This window comes from Citrus clementina, unplaced genomic scaffold (genome assembly GCF_000493195.1).
Source record: "Citrus clementina cultivar Clemenules unplaced genomic scaffold, Citrus_clementina_v1.0 scaffold_2, whole genome shotgun sequence".
In the NCBI taxonomy this organism is placed as follows: domain Eukaryota; kingdom Viridiplantae; phylum Streptophyta; class Magnoliopsida; order Sapindales; family Rutaceae; genus Citrus; species Citrus x clementina.
This window is the reverse complement of record NW_006262688.1, coordinates 28,605,248-28,623,685: the sequence shown is the minus strand read 5'-3', so window position 1 is coordinate 28,623,685 and position 18,438 is coordinate 28,605,248. Positions and strand designations below refer to the sequence as shown.

At 33.9% G+C, this 18,438-nt stretch overlaps 1 protein-coding gene and 1 long non-coding RNA gene across 2 annotated transcripts; one reads left to right on the top strand and one right to left on the bottom strand.

The window, feature by feature from the left end:
* The first annotated feature begins 696 nt into the window (after positions 1-696).
* On the top strand, positions 697-2,022 carry LOC112101120. The gene is made up of 2 exons (XR_002907206.1): positions 697-1,559; positions 1,723-2,022. It is a non-coding gene; the product is annotated as an uncharacterized LOC112101120 (long non-coding RNA).
* Positions 2,023-5,444: 3,422 nt separating this feature from the next.
* Positions 5,445-18,380, bottom strand: LOC18052345 (alpha-glucan water dikinase 2). Its single transcript, XM_024190406.1, has 32 exons — positions 18,255-18,380; positions 17,871-17,952; positions 17,669-17,778; positions 17,498-17,558; positions 17,307-17,398; positions 17,048-17,201; positions 15,860-16,171; positions 15,477-15,587; positions 15,241-15,339; positions 14,996-15,127; positions 13,849-13,931; positions 13,480-13,614; positions 12,498-12,660; positions 12,323-12,412; positions 11,731-11,916; positions 11,032-11,082; positions 10,857-10,910; positions 10,607-10,666; positions 10,364-10,516; positions 10,164-10,247; positions 9,814-9,990; positions 9,572-9,678; positions 8,920-9,133; positions 8,687-8,790; positions 8,477-8,606; positions 7,671-7,796; positions 7,482-7,592; positions 6,927-7,016; positions 6,528-6,701; positions 6,364-6,456; positions 6,072-6,187; positions 5,445-5,692 (listed from the first exon to the last, which is right to left on the bottom strand). The coding sequence occupies exons 2-32, from the start codon at positions 17,940-17,942 to the stop codon at positions 5,488-5,490; spliced, it is 3,849 nt and encodes a 1,282-aa protein (XP_024046174.1). The 5' UTR covers positions 17,943-17,952; positions 18,255-18,380; the 3' UTR covers positions 5,445-5,487.
* Positions 18,381-18,438: the final 58 nt, after the last annotated feature.

Here is an 18,438-nt window from a genome sequence, read left to right as displayed (position 1 = left end):
AGGAGGAGGAGAAAGAAAAAGAGAGGGGAAAGGGGGGAGAAGAGGGAAGAAAAAACGAAATGTGCAGAATAGAGGAAAAAGAGGGCGAGGAAATAGGAATAGGGAGGGGGAATAAGAAAGAGAGGGGAAAAATGAAGGGGGAAAGAGAGGGAGGCAATCAAACTAACGGTAGAGGATGTTTGACAAATAAATAAATTCTCGTCATCTACTTACAACAAACCCAAACTTCAGGGGAGGTTTTTAAAAATTACCCATTTAAAAACTCGAAAGAAATCAGGGAAAAACATGTTAAAAATAATTATGACCACCACGAATTTTAGATATGTTGATGCTGAATTTAGTTTATTTAGAAATTAATAAGTAGGGTTATAATAATTGAGATACGAAGAATTTAGCGATTTGGCAAAGAAAATAATTTTTATAACTTTTACTATTAAATAATTAATATAATGAAGGTTTTTTTTTTTTTTACTATTAACTAGAACACTTCTCATAGAGAACATTCATTATAATGCGAAGTGTGAGACTTTCAACAACTGAGCTTATATGCTTAAAATTTCAATAATTGGGTTCGAGTAATTGGACTTATTTATTCGCTTTCAATAATTACGTTCCAACAACTAGTTGAATGCTTAAAAGGAAGACCTTTTTATCAAAAAAGAATAATTACGTTCCAACAACTGTGCTCTCTAGCAGTCAAGCTCTCCAAAACCAAACCAAACTCTCCCAAAGTCGTACTCTCTATTATCATTTTCAATTTATTGAAGCCTTTTTAGTTGTTCAACTCTTCAACAATCGGACTTATTCTACTTTTCTTCCCAAAATTTCAAGCTGAGCGCATTAGAGTTTAGACCGAAGCCCTCTCTTTCCCTTTCGGACCGTCCACGTAGTTGCGACCACAAGATAGATTCGTGTGCAGGCAACCAACCCAACCCTCGACATAAATCTACGTGTTCACACTTCACACAACGAAAAGGTCATTGATGCTGATGAGGACGCACGGGCAAATCTCCTGCTTCGGATTCTTTTCTTCGTTCAAATTTTTTATTCTTTGTCGTATTTTAAAAGGCAGACACATGCATGTGACAGCACAGACCCCGCACTGGCCGCATCAGACTCTAATCACTACCGTCCAAACGGGTGTTCATTCCAATAAATGATTCCTTGCATTTCCAATAAAGTTAAACACTTTCAAAACGGCAGGCTTTTTTTTTAAAATTTTTTAATTATTAATCACTTTGCTTTTGCAAGCTGCATCTTTGCTTACTTTTACCGGAGGGCATTTACAACACTTTTCCTTGCATAGTTGTGTTGTGAATCTAGAAACAGAGGAGGAGGAGAGGAAGATTGAAGCGAGGAAGTTTTGGGAGTGGGAGCGTGGGGTAAGAAGTGAAGAAAACGTATAATTTTTCTTTTCTTTTTCAATTGAGAAAGAAAATTACAAATTCAATTTCTTCCCTATGCCTCCCATTCCTATGATTTCCTGCAGTTCCTTCCTCTCTTTATCATCTCTTCGTCGACTTTAGGAACCGTGCTTGATTTCTTCAGTTCAATTTCTGGTAAGGTATCTCTTCTTTCTATTTATTTTGTGGGGGATGACGTCATCATTTTTCCTTCTATCGTTTTCATATCAAGCTTCTTCTTCTTTTTTTTATTAATTAATCAATCTTGTTTGTTACAATTTGGCTATGGATCCCCTTCGTGGCTGGGTTTTAACATCAGTCATGGCGGGGAGATGTAAAAGACAGGGTTCGATGAGATATCCTTGATGGCGCGTCGTTTATAATGTTTTATGGCAACGACATGACATTTCATTTATAAATATGCAGACGACATGACATCTTAATGTTTCATATTCCTCCTCCCTACATCTGTGATTTTCAGTGATAGATTCTGAAAGTGTTTTTATAAGTTAATAGTTTACTTCTTGGTCAACTATATGTTAAAACAGCTTGTAGGCTTTTGTAGCCGTGTTTGGTTTGTCAAATCTAATTGAAAAACTTCCTAATATTTGGGTTTCCAGATCCAGTTTTGCCTTTTAAGTCCTAACCATTTGCTTTGCTTTTGCTTCACTCACGATGAATTTTATAACCAGTTAAATTACTATTATATTATCTAACAATAAATAACCAACTCATTGATTAACATACAAGCTGAGATTCTAAAATTTTTTAACCAGATTCTCTTCTGATCTGAGATTAAATTTTTTAATATAATTAGTGGTTAATAAATTAAAAAATACTAAAACATGTGTGGCATAAGATCTAAAAAAGATCATAAGTGTTCATACCAAGAGATCATCTGATCCAAATTTTTTTTCCCCAAAATGAATGTACGGGTTAATACGTTTTATTTCACGAGGCGACTATTAAAACGTAAATTCCACTTTTGCATTGTCTAAACAAAAGGGTGTCCACTTGTTCATATAAAGGCCAAAGCCCAGTTGCTCTTTCACCAGCCCATGAAAGGGGACACGGTGGTAACGTGAAAATATGTTAACAAACGCGATACTAATATTATATGTCCCTTTGAGCAAATATAATCGAGCAGAAATTCAATTTTCCTAAAAGGAGACGGCAAGCATTTTTTTTAATTAATTATTCATGTAATCGACGGCAATCTATAACCCTGAGCATAGATAGTTACTGGATTTGTAGCAGCTATGATAAATATTGTGTACAGAAAAAAGAAAAAGAGTCAATATTTTACTTTAGTTTTCCACATTTTCAATTGAGTGCTTCTATTGGCACCTCTCTAAATATCGTTTTAACACGCTTGTTCTTTATTAACTCCCATTAAAATATTTTAAAAAATTATAAATTTTTTAACACCTCTATTAATGAAAAATATTTTTAATTAAAATTTATTAAAGTAAATTCTATTATCTAATTTTTAATTATTTTTATTATTAAATCTCATTTCAACAATAAAATTCTTTCCAATCAAAAGAAAAAAATAACTGATTTTTTTTTCTCTATTGCAATCACCAGTGGTAAATTCTTCACTCAAAAATTAAAAAAAAAAATCAATAAACTTTTTAATTTTTAAAATGTTAAATTTTTTTAAAGAAAAAATTATTTAAATTTTGAGTAGAATTTTAATTAAAAATTATCGTATTATATAATTTTAATAAATATTAAAATTATAAAATAATTAAAAAAATTTTAAAAGGTATTTAGAGGGGTACCAATAGTCCCATTCGATTCAATTATCATCAGTTTTGGGTTACACTATATGTTCAATCATCATTACATTAGCAAGTGTAGTAACATTATTCTTCATGCTGATGAACGATGATCATTGAACTTGGACATTTGATGTATCAGTCAGATGAATTATAAGATGTCTCTTCGAATTAAAAGTATAATATTCTATCATTTCTACTTGTGATATCCTCGAACGTCAAGAAACTGTAATAGTTATTTGATTGGCATGTGATCTTAAAGTAGTTTTATTTAATTGATTATAATTTTGAAGGGTAAAAAATAATTTAGATTTTATCTCTTTTTTTTCCCTTTTATGATAGAAAACAAAAGAAAAAAAGAAAAGAAAATTGAGTGAACATTTTTCCTTTTTCTTTAACAACACTGTGGTCTCTTCTTGTCGGCCCAACCTTCATAGTGTCTGTTTAGATTAGCTTAATTAAATTTTTTTTTTGGTTTTTAGAATTAAAAAAAAAAAAAGTCTTTTGGAAGAAGTCAGAATTAAAAAAAATCTTTTGAGAAGTTATTTTCTCATTTATTACATTTTTCATAATTCCTAAACTAATTTTAAATTAATAAAGGAATAAAAAATATTACATCAATATCCAAACCCTTGAACCATATTTCTTACGTATTTTTCTTGTTTTGCCTCTTCATTGTTCAACCAAACAAAAGAAGAAAAAAACAACAGAAGGATCACAATCACCACACCAATATTCTTTCAAGTTATATATATATATATATATATATATATTATAATCTCATGTTTTGATTTGCATCTTATTTTTAATTTTTTTAAAACGGTACTTTAATAGGAGTAGTTTGTGAAAATATTGCTAAGGAACTTATACTTAGATAAACTTAATATAGTTATTTTTGTTCTTCTTCTTTTATAAAGAAAAATGATACTTTAATTTATAAAAAATTAACTAGATCAATCAAATAATTATTTTATTTGTCATTAATTTTTAAATTTAATAAGTATTTGTTAGACTCAAATATTTAAAGATATTAATAATTTTATAATGATTAAAAAATCTTTTTCAAATAATCATTCAAACACTTCAAAAAAAATTTCATTAAAAAATATATTTTATTATAGCCATCCAAACAATAAAAATAAATTAAAATTTTTATTTAGCGAAAGCTAACCCAAGGCCCATAAATTTTTAATATTTAAGAAAGAGGTTAAAACACGACACATCACAACTTGCAACGATCGGGGTTTTTTTTCAAAAGAAGAAAAAGAAAAAGAAAAAGCTAGCTATTAGCCGCGTGGCGTGGGTTGTGGTGCTCTACTGCTCTGGGAGTGGGAGTGAAACCCTAGTCCTCCAAATTCTACTATAAAAGGGAAAGGAACCTCTCATCTCTGAAAAATATGGAGGCGGCCTTGAACTCCAAAGAAGAAGGAAAGAGAGAACAGAGAAGAAGAAGAGGGGAAATTTCGGGAATGGGTGCATGGGCAAGAGAAGGAGAAAAAGAAAATATATACTTCCTTTCTTACCTATGCCACCCATTCCTTTGATTTCCTTCACTTCCTCCTTCTCTTTTCTATCTCTTTATAGTATAACTACATCATCCGTCCCATTTCGATCGACTTCTTCCCTTGCTTCGCTTCGCTTCACTTTTGTTTTCGTTAAATCTTTAAATTTTTAAAGCTCTTCTTTTCGATATTTTATTAGATTTTTGTTTATAGCTCGCACTTGTATTTTTCTTGTTATTTTTATGTTTGTTCATTAGTCTTCTTATTCAAATAGCTATACTGCCCTGCTAACGTCTAAAGTTTTTTCTGTTCTGGTAAGGCAAATTGTTGTTTATTTTTTAATTTTAGTACCTTAAAAGACTGCTCAGGTTTCAAGCTTTTGTTTCAGATGCAAAAAGATCTTGACACAAGCCCCTTTTGGTGTTTCATTTTGTGTACCAAATTCTACGCACGGTACTATTTTTAGACGGCTGGTGAGGATGACGACTGATGGCTATGTTTTTTTTCATTTCAAATGAGCTCGATTTACTTTTTTAGGATTCATTTTTCATTCCGTAAAAAGTTATGATGAAATTCCATTAAGTGATGTACAGAGTGATGTTGTGCTTATCACAATTTTTCTTTTGACGTTTGTGGTTATTAAGAGGGGTGAACCTATGGATTTTATTTTATCTCAAATCCAGATACATGTGGCTCAGGCCGCCAATTGTATGGAAGTGCCCGGCCTTATTTCATCCATGAAAAATGTTACACAAGGATTTAAGTTACATGCACGCATATTATTAATTATTGATTAATGTTCTACATTTGTGGTCTTGCTTGAACCACATATATCAAACCATCTTTGAGCACGCCTTCAATATCTTGGGGGTATCCATAAAGGCTTTCAATGATTTTACCTGTCTCTGCAATTTTTGAAAAAACTGATGTCTGGAAAGATTTGTCGCCCACTATCGGGTCTCTGGAGTAGTCCAAAACCACTTTCTCCGGGTCATTCATTATTACGCTGCAATTAATTTTTGCACATCAGACAACATCACTGGAAGGAGAAGAATATGTAATGCGAGATCATAAGAAAAATCCATTTGTGCATCCTAATAACAAAAAAGAATAATAAAGGGGAAAAAAAAGAGTTCGAACTACTCCCGTACGCTGTTGTATGTTACAACGATTAGAAGATTTTCACTGTATTTCTTAGGTTGTTCATTATATTTTTCTAAAGTTTTACGTTTCAGTTTCGCATCTATTGTACAAGCAAGTTTGTCCGAGTAACTATAAACTTGTGACTTGCAACGTACAAGAAGTCCTGAGGTAGAATTTCGGAAGAATAAAAAAATCACCAACATTGTTTTCACAGAAAACTAATATTGAGGTTTGCTACCAACCTGTCGTAGAGCCCGGCACCTGCATATTTTTCAAGGTCCTCACCATTAGAGTCTGATCTGAATATTATTGATGGCTTGCCATATAAGCCAATAAGTTTGCTTGGATAACAAGTGACCTGAAGAGATTCATACGGCGTAGTTGGTATATGAACGAGCTTTTGCTTAATATATGGATTTAATAAAGTACAAAACTAGGGAAAAAATAACGCAATTTTAGAGTGATTCAACATGTTCATTTAGATAAACAATACGTCCTTAAAAAGATAAGGAATTGAAGAGAAATTGTGCTTACAATAGGAGATTTTAGATTGTTCTTTTTGGTAACAAAGCTCATAGCTCTTCCAGGATAGGCACCCACCAATGTCTCTCCAAGGCCCTTCACAATCTGTTTTTACACAGAGAGAGAAATAAAATTCATGCCACTCTAAACATTTAGAATAAAATAGGCAAGTTTACCTCAGTAAATATCTCCGAGTTATCCCCTGATAAAGGATTCTTCGTGTGAATAACAAAAGCATAATCTCCACATATAGTTTCTTGAATCAGTACAGCCATGCAAAGATTGTCATGATTTAAGTTAGCTTTCCTACAACTAATGAACGCTCTTTCATTCCACTTTGAAGCCCAAACCTGCAAAGAAAAGAAAAGATGTAATGTCTTTACAAAATTGCATTGGTTGTGGGCATGGGGTTTACATTATTGAACATGCCTATACCAATTGTTCTATTGAAAGTTGACTTCAAATGTTAGAAGTTGAAGAAAAAGAAAAAGACTGATGACTCCCAGCCAATACTAGGATTGATACATATCATCCAAATTATGGTATGAAAAATGAGCACTTTTAAACTTCAGTACCTTCTTTATAGATTGCCAAGCAAGATTCCATCCTTCATCACCAGGCCAGGGCATTCCTGAACTTCTCATTTTGTTCTTCAGTTCATATATCTAAAAAAAGGTTGGAACACAGGTTCTTAATAATGTGAGAACATACAAGTTTGCACAAAATCTACCCAACATTACATAACTGAAGTCAAAAGGAGACACTGTTTTCCTCAAAGACCTCTACAAAAAAGTACTGATCTCATCAAAACAATAGCACGATATAATATCTGTCAACGGTTGCAACCAACTGATCAATATCTGTTTGTAAGATGTGAAGCAGAAACTAGCAAACACAAAATCAATGTACTGTTCTTTTCTCTAATATTCACTTTCCTATATCTTTCTTAATAAATCAGTGTAATTAAGTTGAGCTTTTTGATTATGAGACTTCTATAAGTACCATAAGAACTCTATAAACATGCAGATAACAGTTTGTAAACATTTAACAGTGAACAAGCTATCAAATGATAGTAGAAAGATGCATCTAGTAAGTTGTCAGGACTACATGCAGCGATCATTTAGAATTACCAAGGATAATGGAGCACTCATTTGCAGAACAGCTTCTTGTATTTCTTGGAGTTTTGAAAGGTCCCCACCATTTATAAATTTGTAAAGGCGAGATATCTTGTTTGCTATGTCCTGTACATAAAAGCTTAGTTGTGCAAGAACATTAAAGGACTATGAAGAGAACTAATCCTCTTGGAAAAGAGAAAGTACCTTGTTGATATTCTCTGATAGAACAGTCTCAAAGGCTCCAAATGGTATGGCTACCGATGTAGGTATCTTAATCCACGAAGGAACCCTTTCTCGTAAAAATTTAATATTGCAAGATTTTGCACCAACCTAATAAAATATTATTAAAATCACTTACTTATGCTCCACTTTTCTGGGCTTACACAATGAACTGAAGTTATTGAACGTAGAGCAAAAATAGTTGGTTGAGCTATATATCGCTCTGGACTTTAGATCAAGCATATGTGAATTTACATGCAATCTAAATACAAAAAAGGGCTGTAAGGACCAAGAGGCAGTGTATAATACCCTAGATTTTCCTTCAATGCCTTCCCAATGAATGTTTTTTTTTTTGGTTGGATAAGAAACTGAAGAATGTGTTAATAAAGAAGATGTAAAAGCAGTTAGTGGACCAGCTGTCCACTCAGAAAACGAAGAATAACACTATTTGTGTTATACAAAAGTATACCCAATCACCCTTATACAAGGTTAAAATCAGTTATAACTTCCTATCTCAAAGCCTCATCCCAGTTTAGATGTATGAAGAAAAAGGATGAATTTTGAAACTCTTTAGTAACTGAAGCCCAAAGCGAAGTAAGAAAACGAACTTTGTCCCACAGTTTTTCAGCATGCCTTCCCAATGAATTAACACTATCAACTAACTATATAAGAAAATACACCCGAATAAGGTAGGTAGATAAGAAAAATGTTTATCGGGTATTCTATTAGACCAAAATATGACATTAATAGATAATTCTTAAAAAAAAAGGATTAATAGATAATGAGCTTACCATATCAGGAGTGAAATCCTCAACTGAAACAGCATATTTGCCACGAAAAATCTTCCTTTTAAAGGTGATTCCTCGGGGAATGGATGGAAGTGCAGAGGAACTGAGAGACAGGTTGGAGCTACTTATGTCACTGCAAGTAAACAAAATCAGAGAAGTTGTCCGGTAAGTACCATACAAGATTACTAAATGACAGTGACTTGAATGGCCTACCTAATGATCAAATTTGTGGACTTCAGTCGAATGGATACAGCTTTTCCTTCCTTCAACCTGAGATTTCTAAGAATATTCTGATCGAAGCATGTGGCAAAGCAAACCTGCAGGGTATATAGCTTAGTTAACCGTCTGGGTTGGTTTGCTTAAGCTGATCACTTAGGCAAGCTTTCAGTTTCATAAGTAATGAAAATTTCCACTTTAATTAAAAAAGAAACTCAAAAGGAATGTGCCTTATTATTTCTTGCTCTAATAGAGACGTGAGATAGAACATCTGGCATATCAGGTGTCAACACAGCAACAACTCCAACTGGGATTTCTTCTTCTCCAGTTATTCTGCTTGCAATGATGATGGTAGGTCTTCTGTAAACTTTGTTCTGTAAAGTAATTAACTCATTGACAGAAGTAATGAAACCACACACTTCTACAGGGCTGATGACCTGCCAACTGCCAGACACAAACTCTTAGAACATTTTTAAAGTTTCAATCCTTGAATAGACAAAAAATGACAAAATTAAAAAAAAAAAAAAAGTGTCAACTCAAAAGGTTTCTTTTCCTTTTTCTTTTTTCTTTTATTTTTTTCATAACCCAAAAATCCCCTTATTAACCTAGAGTTAGAAGCTTGGCCCCCCTGCCAACCATACTATCTTTTGGAAGGAGGATTTCATTACATTTTTCCGAGTAGACAGCCCTGACAAACCAAATTTCAGACTTGTGATTGACGAAGTAATCCAAAGGCATAATCATTAGACTAACTCCATAGGATTTCTAAACTTAGAAGCTATTGAGCAAATAATTTGCTACGCTGAAATTGATACTATAATTACTCAGCTGAAAGCAACTCCACTGGTAGCACAGCATACAACAAATGGAATCAACAATTACCAGCCCAAATTTGCAACTTTGCGTAGGACAGGTTCAAAACGGTTAATGAGTATCGACAGAACAGCCTCTGATTGTGCTCTGACCAACTCCTCTGTAAAATTGTCAATCTAATGGCAGATCCAAAAATGTTAAATAAACAAACCAATCAATATGATGACTTCTTAGAAAATATTGAAACAGGAACCTTGCTATCACCTGAGTTTCATTATGCTAGATACCGTCAAAGATGAATAATTACGTACCGCATATTTCTCTACACCAAGCAGACAACCAAGATATTTAACACTTGGCTGGAACTTTTTCTGATAAGTCTGTGACCTTTCAGCAAGTACTAGCTGCAACCGATCAAGAATAGCCTTTGCTTGCAGTGCCCACTGAGCATCATTGGTTATGTATGATTCAGAGACATGGTACCAGTCCTTCACAGCAACATAACACCAACAGTGCAGAAACTTCATTAAGAATTTAGGTCAAGAGATGGAAGAACTTCAAAACTAAACCTCCAGTAACTAAGTATATGAAGATCAAATCCAGAGTCGACAAAATCAATGACAAAAGACTAAAAAGCCTCTAGGCTCAATGAAAGATATACTTTTGTACAATAAATTAGGTCTTCATTGTTGACCACTGATAGGCATAAACTTTCAAGCAACAGGGAAATGAAGAACATGATTTCCTGTGTCCAACCACAAAAAGAAGAAGAAACAAAAGTTGTGGCATAAGTACACCATACTGAAAACGAACTCATTCAGCTATATATTCAGGTGTTCTTGTCTAAATGAAATTATATACCGGAGGGTGACTGAAGTTTAAATCTTTGAGCCCCCTCTCCATCGTTGTTTTGATAGCTGAAGCCAAAGAAATATCGAGGAACAGTAAGTCTTTTGCTCTACCACGAGCCGTACCCAAAACAGGGTGAAGCTCAATGCGGGAGTCTACTAATTTCTGCAGATGTAATTTCAAACAGTATTAAGGAATTCCTTTTCATTTAATTAAAAAAAAAATCATAAATTCTAAAATTGCTTAAAATGTGACCTCCATCAGTTGATTGATGCTCTCGTCATGAATATGTGCTTTGATAAACGTCAGGCACTCCTATCATATGACAATAGTAATACACAAAGTTATTCCATCCACAATTTCTGAGATCTAAGGATACTGAATAGAACTCCCAAGGACATGCCTATATATGTACAGAAAGTAAATATAACCCAATGTACCAACAATAATACAAACAAATTTTCAATACATAAATTGATTTGAAATGCAAGAAACAAATAATCACCCGTAATTTTGAAGATAAACTGCCAAACGAATCAGAGATGACAGAATTATGACCCTGATATCCCAAAAGGTAAAAGGTTATCTAAATTATCAACAACTAAAATTGAGTGATTATAGAAAAGAAAAAGGAGGCTGGACCATTAAAATGGTGCCTTAATTAGCATCACAATGATTACCTTGTAACAAGTTTCTATAGCAGATTCAAGGTCAGCACCTGAATGAACAGCCTGTGGCATGGCCATCGAGTAAATCAAAAAATGAAAATAAAAAAAGCAAAGGCATTCCAATTTACATCATAAGATAAAGATGAAAAATCTAGAATTTACAAGCTATAATTGAGAGAAAATTAAGAAAGAGAAAGTTAACTAGCTGTGTTGCCTTGACAAATGCCAAATCTGTTGGAAATCACTAAATAAAGTGATCTCCAAGAAATAGAGTTACAAAATAATTAGACCCAGTTACTGACTCAAGTCCAAGGATTTCTGAAGGGTAAATCCAAAAGAAAGATTAAAATTTAGTAAAAGATCCCATATGATTGTGCAAATTAACATTAAATATCAATATAACTTCTGCTTTGTTCCCCTCAAAACAATTCCTTGTATTTCATTTAGAGGCAGCAAGCTCAAAAAAAAGGGGCACTTCAGCAAGAACATAGTGCCCTCATATTAGTTGGCCTATTCCTATATACTGCCTTTTAGCAGGAAACAAAGGAAAACTAGAGAAATAAAGAGATTTACAAAAGGGGAACAAGTTACCCACAAATCTAGGAAGAACCTGCAGAAAGGCTTGCAAAAAGCCAATACAAATTGCTACATCCATCACTCACATGCAAAGACAAGAAAATGTGATAAGCAGCTTTAAGAGTATGAGCGTACCTTTAGCGTCTTCAAATACATTGTCAGGTCACGGGTGAGACTCTCTTTAGCATCAGCCCTGAACCGAGGCTCTGACACAATTGGACGATCATAACTTGCGAGCTTTTGTTTTGAAAGACCATGACAATTTAAAGTTTGCCAATAAGCATCAATTTTAAAACCGCATCTTATGTAGTTTAAGAGTGCCTGTTATAAAAGGAAAAAAAATTAAATGATTGAAATTCAATAATGACTCTGTATTTAGTTATCAGAACTGCTCTCTTCTAGCCAGTACGGTCAACTTAATTTATCTCAATTATTTTACAAGTTAGCACAACTTGACTCAATGCCGGTAAGAAATAACCATAGCTCAAGGGGACTAAAATATTAGCCCAAAAATGTTTTATAATCATCAAATATGTACATTTTATATTTGAAGGACATTTTTAAGTATACCTAATTCGTATTATAAACGTAATATATATAGACAATTTAATTTCCATGTGAATAACATTATAATCATTTCTTATCCAAATTGAGATGCCTTGGTCTTTAAACTGGACCAATGTTAAAATTACATATGCTTTTAACATGATTCTGCTATTCCATTTACCTCACAAATAATAATGTCATCTGGGCTAGTGTTATTGTGCAACTTCTGGTGCCACTCCTCCATCATGCCAGTCTTGCAGTCATTATTTCTCTGATAGTGACAAATCACAGAAGAATTACTTCTCCAAGGCTAATGACAAACAAAACTAATCATGCAAGATATTTTTTGAAAATACCTGAATCACAAGTATTTCATCACGAATTCTCTGCCCAACATCGCCTTGACCTCCACGACCAACAAATGCCATGATCAGCCTCACGATTTCTCGATCATTTGGCTGGCTCGAATAGATATTTTGCAATAAATTGGTAAATCTATCTTGAGCTTCACTTATCTCACTGCAGATAAAGCACAAATATGAAAGTGAATCAATATGCTGTATACGTACCAACTTGGTAGTCAAAGATAATTATCATACCTAAGCCAGCCCCATCATATTGTAAAAACTCAGATGTTTCATTGAAAACCAAGAAGCATAAGATGGAGGTTAGCGCTAGATTGACACATTGACAAGAGCAATAATATGAAATGATAAGGACCAAACATGATTCACAATCTTATAGTTTATCTAGGAAGGGGAAGATTACATGATTGAATTGACTAATATTCCCAAGTATTTTGGCTGAAAATCTCAACTAGCATGACATAAAAGACCTAAGAACCAGTTCGGCTTGATACCATTGTTTTCCTTTTCAAGAAAACACATTATCTATTGGAATAATTGGGTACAATCAGTCTTCAAATAACTTCACCAAAATCTGCAAGTAGAAGTTATTTATCAAAAAATTTGTGTAATCAAGGAAAGTAGAAATGGTGGCCAAGTTATCGGGTAGAAGCCCCTTTTGGTGCAGATCTAATGGAGAAAGAATGCATTTATGCAGAACCTTGAAAGAAGCAGAATCCCCCGTTGGCGAAGATCTAATGGACAAATAATGATTTTAGCAGAACCTTGAAAGAAGTAGGACAAATCAATTCTGACAAGTTCACAAATTAGAATGCATATCCAGACAAGGATGTGAAGTAGACTGCACAAGTCCAGATATATCCAAAGAGTTGTTTATTAAAACAATAGAAAAGTATGTATCCAAGGAAAAGCAATAGAAAAGTATGTATCCAAGGAGTTGTTGATTAAAACAATAGAAAAGTATGTATTTTACCGAGGTTTTACATTATAATTCTTGTTCCACGTCAGATGCCTGCATGCCATGAACCTCATCCAGACCATTATAGCAATAAGCCCTAGCTCCCCTTCACCTTTACATCGTTCAGTCAACTCAGCCGCAATGTTGAACCTGTGAGAGTTAAGCATATAAGCAAGAACATCTGGTGATCAAATCATTTTAAGGAAGGCCAGAACAAATATTGTTTGCTTATGCTGCAAACTCTAACATTGCCTTGTTACAGAGTTCTGGAGCCCATGTAAGTAAAACACAGAGGTACTATGAATAATACAGTGATTTCACACACTCAAATCAAGTACACATCAACTTAATTACAAAGTCCTTAGTTTCACATATAGAAGTTACCTGTGCATTAATGACCTCTCAGCCTCTTTTTCTCTGCAAGATATTTCATCCAGTAACCATTTAACTTTGTCGTCCCCATCAACCTTAGATACAAAGTTCTTCAATTTTGCATGTCATATTTTGCATTAACAACTCAACAAAAAGAGAGCAAATACTAGAGTACCGTGTCATTGGTTAGAAGTTCAAAAGCAATAGAACAATAGGAAAACATTCAACTAGATAAATAGTAGAGTAAAAGAAAATAATAACGCTTCAGTATACTTAAGCTGTGAATATTCAATCAGACAATCAAAAAGACAAAAATGAGCAACTTCCATCAGAGTTTATGCTGCCTTTTGTCATTTGAAAGGGGTATACCTATGTCCCCATTCATGGGAAAATTTAAGAAAATATTTCATATAAGATTCATCATGTCATCGAGACAAGCAAATTGAGAATTATTACTTCATTGTCATGAGTAAATTGGTCAAAGTCAATATAGTAATGGTGCCTCTGACTTGGAAGGTCCTACATCCAAGAATGTTCAATTTGGCATCAAATACATCAAATGGATATATATTTTTCAGTTGCCCTGTACCATCAGAATGGTCCAACTGAAGAACTCTAGAGTATCAATCTTTGGGTGTGAGAATGATAGACTTAAATACCATTCTTAAGCCTTTTTTTGTAAAATTAAGCTTTTAGTGTCAGTGGTTTAGCAAGATAGATGTATGTAACACAATCAAACCCTTTGTAAATGAGACTAATGCAAATACAATCCATCACATAAAAGATTTTTCTAAAGTATGACATCTGAGACCAACAAAGCAAAAGAACAAACTCTTCTATCTAACTTCATGGTTATATGGCACTTAAATGTACTGATCAACCAAAGTAGAGGATTGGAGATGAAAAAAAAAAAATGTGCGTGTACAGAGATAGGCATGGACGGTAATCAAGATACATAGTCCAAAAATGTTATGTTAAGATGTAGCATTTCACGATTAGATTCATGTGAAAACGTTTGGCTTCTGAACTTTATAGGAACATTCTATATTCATTAATCAGATAATAAACAAACTGAACCATGTAAAAACTAAAAATTTCTGGAAGCTCATTAACAAAGGCATAAGGAAATAAGAATTAAAGAAGAGTGAATGAAAATTACCTTGTCCTTTGGATCCATTGGAAGCAAGCCCACAAAGAAGTTTTCCCCATTGTTTTTTATCCAAGAACCACCCGACCAAATCACAAACTGAATACCAACAAATTTCCTCTTCTGCAAATTAATATCTACCATCTTTTGTATTTGTTGTGTGTCAGCATGGGGAGATGAGGGGATAAGTTAATACCAATGAACAGTTTTATAATAATTCAAAAGAAAAGAAATACAGAGTTCACCTAGCACATTACCTGAAAGGATCCTCTTGCAGTTGCTATCTCTGTAAAATAAGTCTGACATGCTCCGGCAACCATTTTTGACTTTTCCGGTAACATATCAGGAGGGGGGGACTGCAATTGGTGAACAAGGAATGACGACTAGGTAAAATTAATACCTATATACCAGTAATCTCTAAACAATTTTTATTTTCAATCATTTCTGTTGATCATGGTGCATGTCCTACAATACAGAAGAAAAAGGAACCCACCAACCATTCTCCGGGAGAACACTTTGATACACCCCAGTGAAGAATTGCAGCACCTTTCATGTTCACAGCAACCAAAATGTGATAGTCACTGCTAATGATTTTTGAGAGGACCTGTAGATATTGAAGATTCAGCAGCAGCCAATCAGTGCAAGGATTTTTTTTTTTTAATTTCTATGCCAAATAGAAGCAATTAACTGGAATTTTGTTGAGAAAACAAGTGTGGCAGAGTTCAAACCTGCACCTTACAAGATATCTTAGTAATAAACTAAAACAGTTCTCAGCAAAAAGGGTAGAAGAATGTCACTTTGAAAAGCATAAAAAGCTATCCTGCAACTCTGATTTCTTCTATGTAAACAGAAGTTCCCTATCACAATAATACTAACCACTATTTCATGGCCCATATGATAACTTTGCCTTGAGATAACATTATCTGCTCCCAGGGAATTCTCCACAAGAGCCACAAAACTCGATGATGGTAAAGTGGTGGTTTTGACATGTCCCTTATAATTCTTTTGCAACCACTTTTCAACATCATGTCTTCTGCAGGGATACGATGGAACTCCATATCTGATCTGCTCTTTATTCTTGAACACTGGTTTTGTACTGGCGGTCATATGACTACTTTGCAAATCTTTCAAGGAAATTCCATTTGACAGCTGAAGTTGGAGCTCTTTCAAAGCATCATTATGATCTTTCTGCAACAAATTACAGGATGAAGAGAAGTATAAATATCAAATTAAGAAATTCCTTCAAAAGAGACACTGGAGCACTCGCAAAGCATTATTAGTATCTTCTGCAATAAGTCCAGATGAAGCAGAAGTCTGTGCAAATTAACTGGCATTTCTCTAAGAATGTATCAAAGAAAACTAACTCACGTGAGTTTGATTGACTCTCTAAGAATAGAAGGCATATATCCACACGTAACAGCCTTCTAAAAGAAACATAAACACAGGTAAGGGTGATATTCTCGCCCTTACCTATACAGAGAAAACAAATTCACTATGAGTTTAATAGACTATAAGAATAGGAGGCAGACATCCACAAGTAACAGTTTTCTAAAAGAAACATAAACACCGGTAAGGATGATATTCTCGCCCACTTGTACAATTGCAGACTAATGCATTGCTATCAAACAACAAAATAGGGGTGTCAGGTACATGTAGATATGCCAGTGGTAAGTATGAAGTCAAGGGCTGGGAAGCCCTGCCAAAGAGAGAGAAGTTTTTTAAAATTTACTGTTGTGAGACATAAATGAGTAAGATATCTATAGCGGATATACTGCTAATCTTTTAATGAGGATACATAAAAGATTTCCCTGATTCTGAGAAAAATAAGACTATATAAACAGTGAAATTTTGAAAAAGTGAAAAAAAGAACTTTAACAAAATGGTTGTTAAAACTGATTGTAAGTTTAATCCAGCCATTGGCTTTTTTATGATCTAGTAAACAGTGTAGGGAGAATAACTTACACGATATGAAAGTAATATACATATAACGTATAAGACTCTTTTATCTTGAAGCTATTTCACAGAAATATATAGTCAAATGCAATGGGCAAACAACATTATCACCTGCTGCTGTTGTGGAGAGTTGTTAGGTCTGCCCCTTCTTTCCCAGTTCTGATACGCCCTGAGTTCTATTAGATCCTTGGGTATGGGTTGCAGACAAGTATTTGTATCAATCTCAGGTATCTCGATTCGAAAATTCCCATGGTTTAATCTTAACCTAAAACACCAGGACAATGTATTCATAAGATTCAAAATCCGTCAAACACCCAATGACCCAAAAAAAAAAAAAAAAGCACTAAGCTGGAGAAAGAAAGACAACAACCATCTGTCATGACTGCCATCCTTCAAAACAAATTCAATGGCGTGAATCTTAGGGTCCCGCAACTCAATGGTAACTAAGTATATCTCTCCACTCTACAATTTCAAACAGAAATTCCATTACTCAGTAGTTACTTATGATACAATAACTTCCAAATCCATTGAAAGAAGATGAAATTTGAAATGAGAATAGACCTTAACAAATGGTGTCTGCAATGCACCTTGCTTAGGATGCTCAGCAGGGATGAACCAGTTCCTAAACAAGCATATAATAAATATCAAAATCTTTCATGGATACACTAATAAGCCATATTAAAGGAAAAATCACCATAAATTGGAAAATAGTCTTTGATTTCTTTATTTTACGTGTTTCCACGGTAAAGAAAACCCCAATGAAGAATCCAAGTCCGTGCACAGTTCCTTAGCTGAAATTGAACTCTCACGTTCCGTCCAATTGAAGATCCAGACACATTAATCTAACCAAAAAAAAAAAAAAATTTAAAAAATTATAAAAAGAAATCAACAAACTGTTTGATAACTTTGCGTCTTTGCCAAGAAGAACTATTACCTGAAGCTTCATCCCTTCCACAAGTTCAAAATTATGGACTCGATGTATCTGCTTGTCCTCAGAAGTTTCCATTCTAACTCTTCTGTGTAAAACAAATAATCCAAAAAAAATGCAGAGATAGAGAATATATAAGTGTCAAAGAATCATCAAGCAATAACTCTTACTACCATCAAATTAAGTCTACAATAACTTATTTAGTTTATATTTTTAAAAAAACTAGCTCTCAGGGAAATCACTAAATAGAGTCATAGAATTTAATCATGAAGAAAGTTATGGTTTGTTTACAGGAGCACGTGGAAGAATCCACGATAATTGACATTTGGAAAGCCATTCCAGGATCGAATCCCGGAAAAGATAGAGAGGAATTCGATTCTTTCCACTTACTGATGCAAAATGGTCGTATTTTCGATTTGCGAAAGTATGATTCCCGATGGCGCTGAAAAAGAGTTTCGATTCGGAAATCAACTTTGACGATGTGAAGAAATGCTGAGAAAGAACAGGATTCAAGTAAGTGACAACGGCAATTCGCGCGAGTTTCAAGTGTCGGCGGTTATATTGATGCACGAGC

What these genes read in the sequence shown, in the direction of transcription:
- LOC18052345 (XM_024190406.1), bottom strand. Translation starts at nt 17,942, where the DNA reads ATGGAAACTTCTGAGGACAAGCAGATACATCGAGTCCATAATTTTGAA. An exon ending in ATGAAATACTTGTGATTCAG is followed by an intron (nt 12,413 to 12,497) that starts GTATTTTCAAAA and finishes TGTCACTATCAG; the next exon opens with AGAAATAATGACTGCAAGAC. An exon ending in TATCAGAGAATATCAACAAG is followed by an intron (nt 7,593 to 7,670) that starts GTACTTTCTCTT and finishes TTTTATGTACAG; the next exon opens with GACATAGCAAACAAGATATC.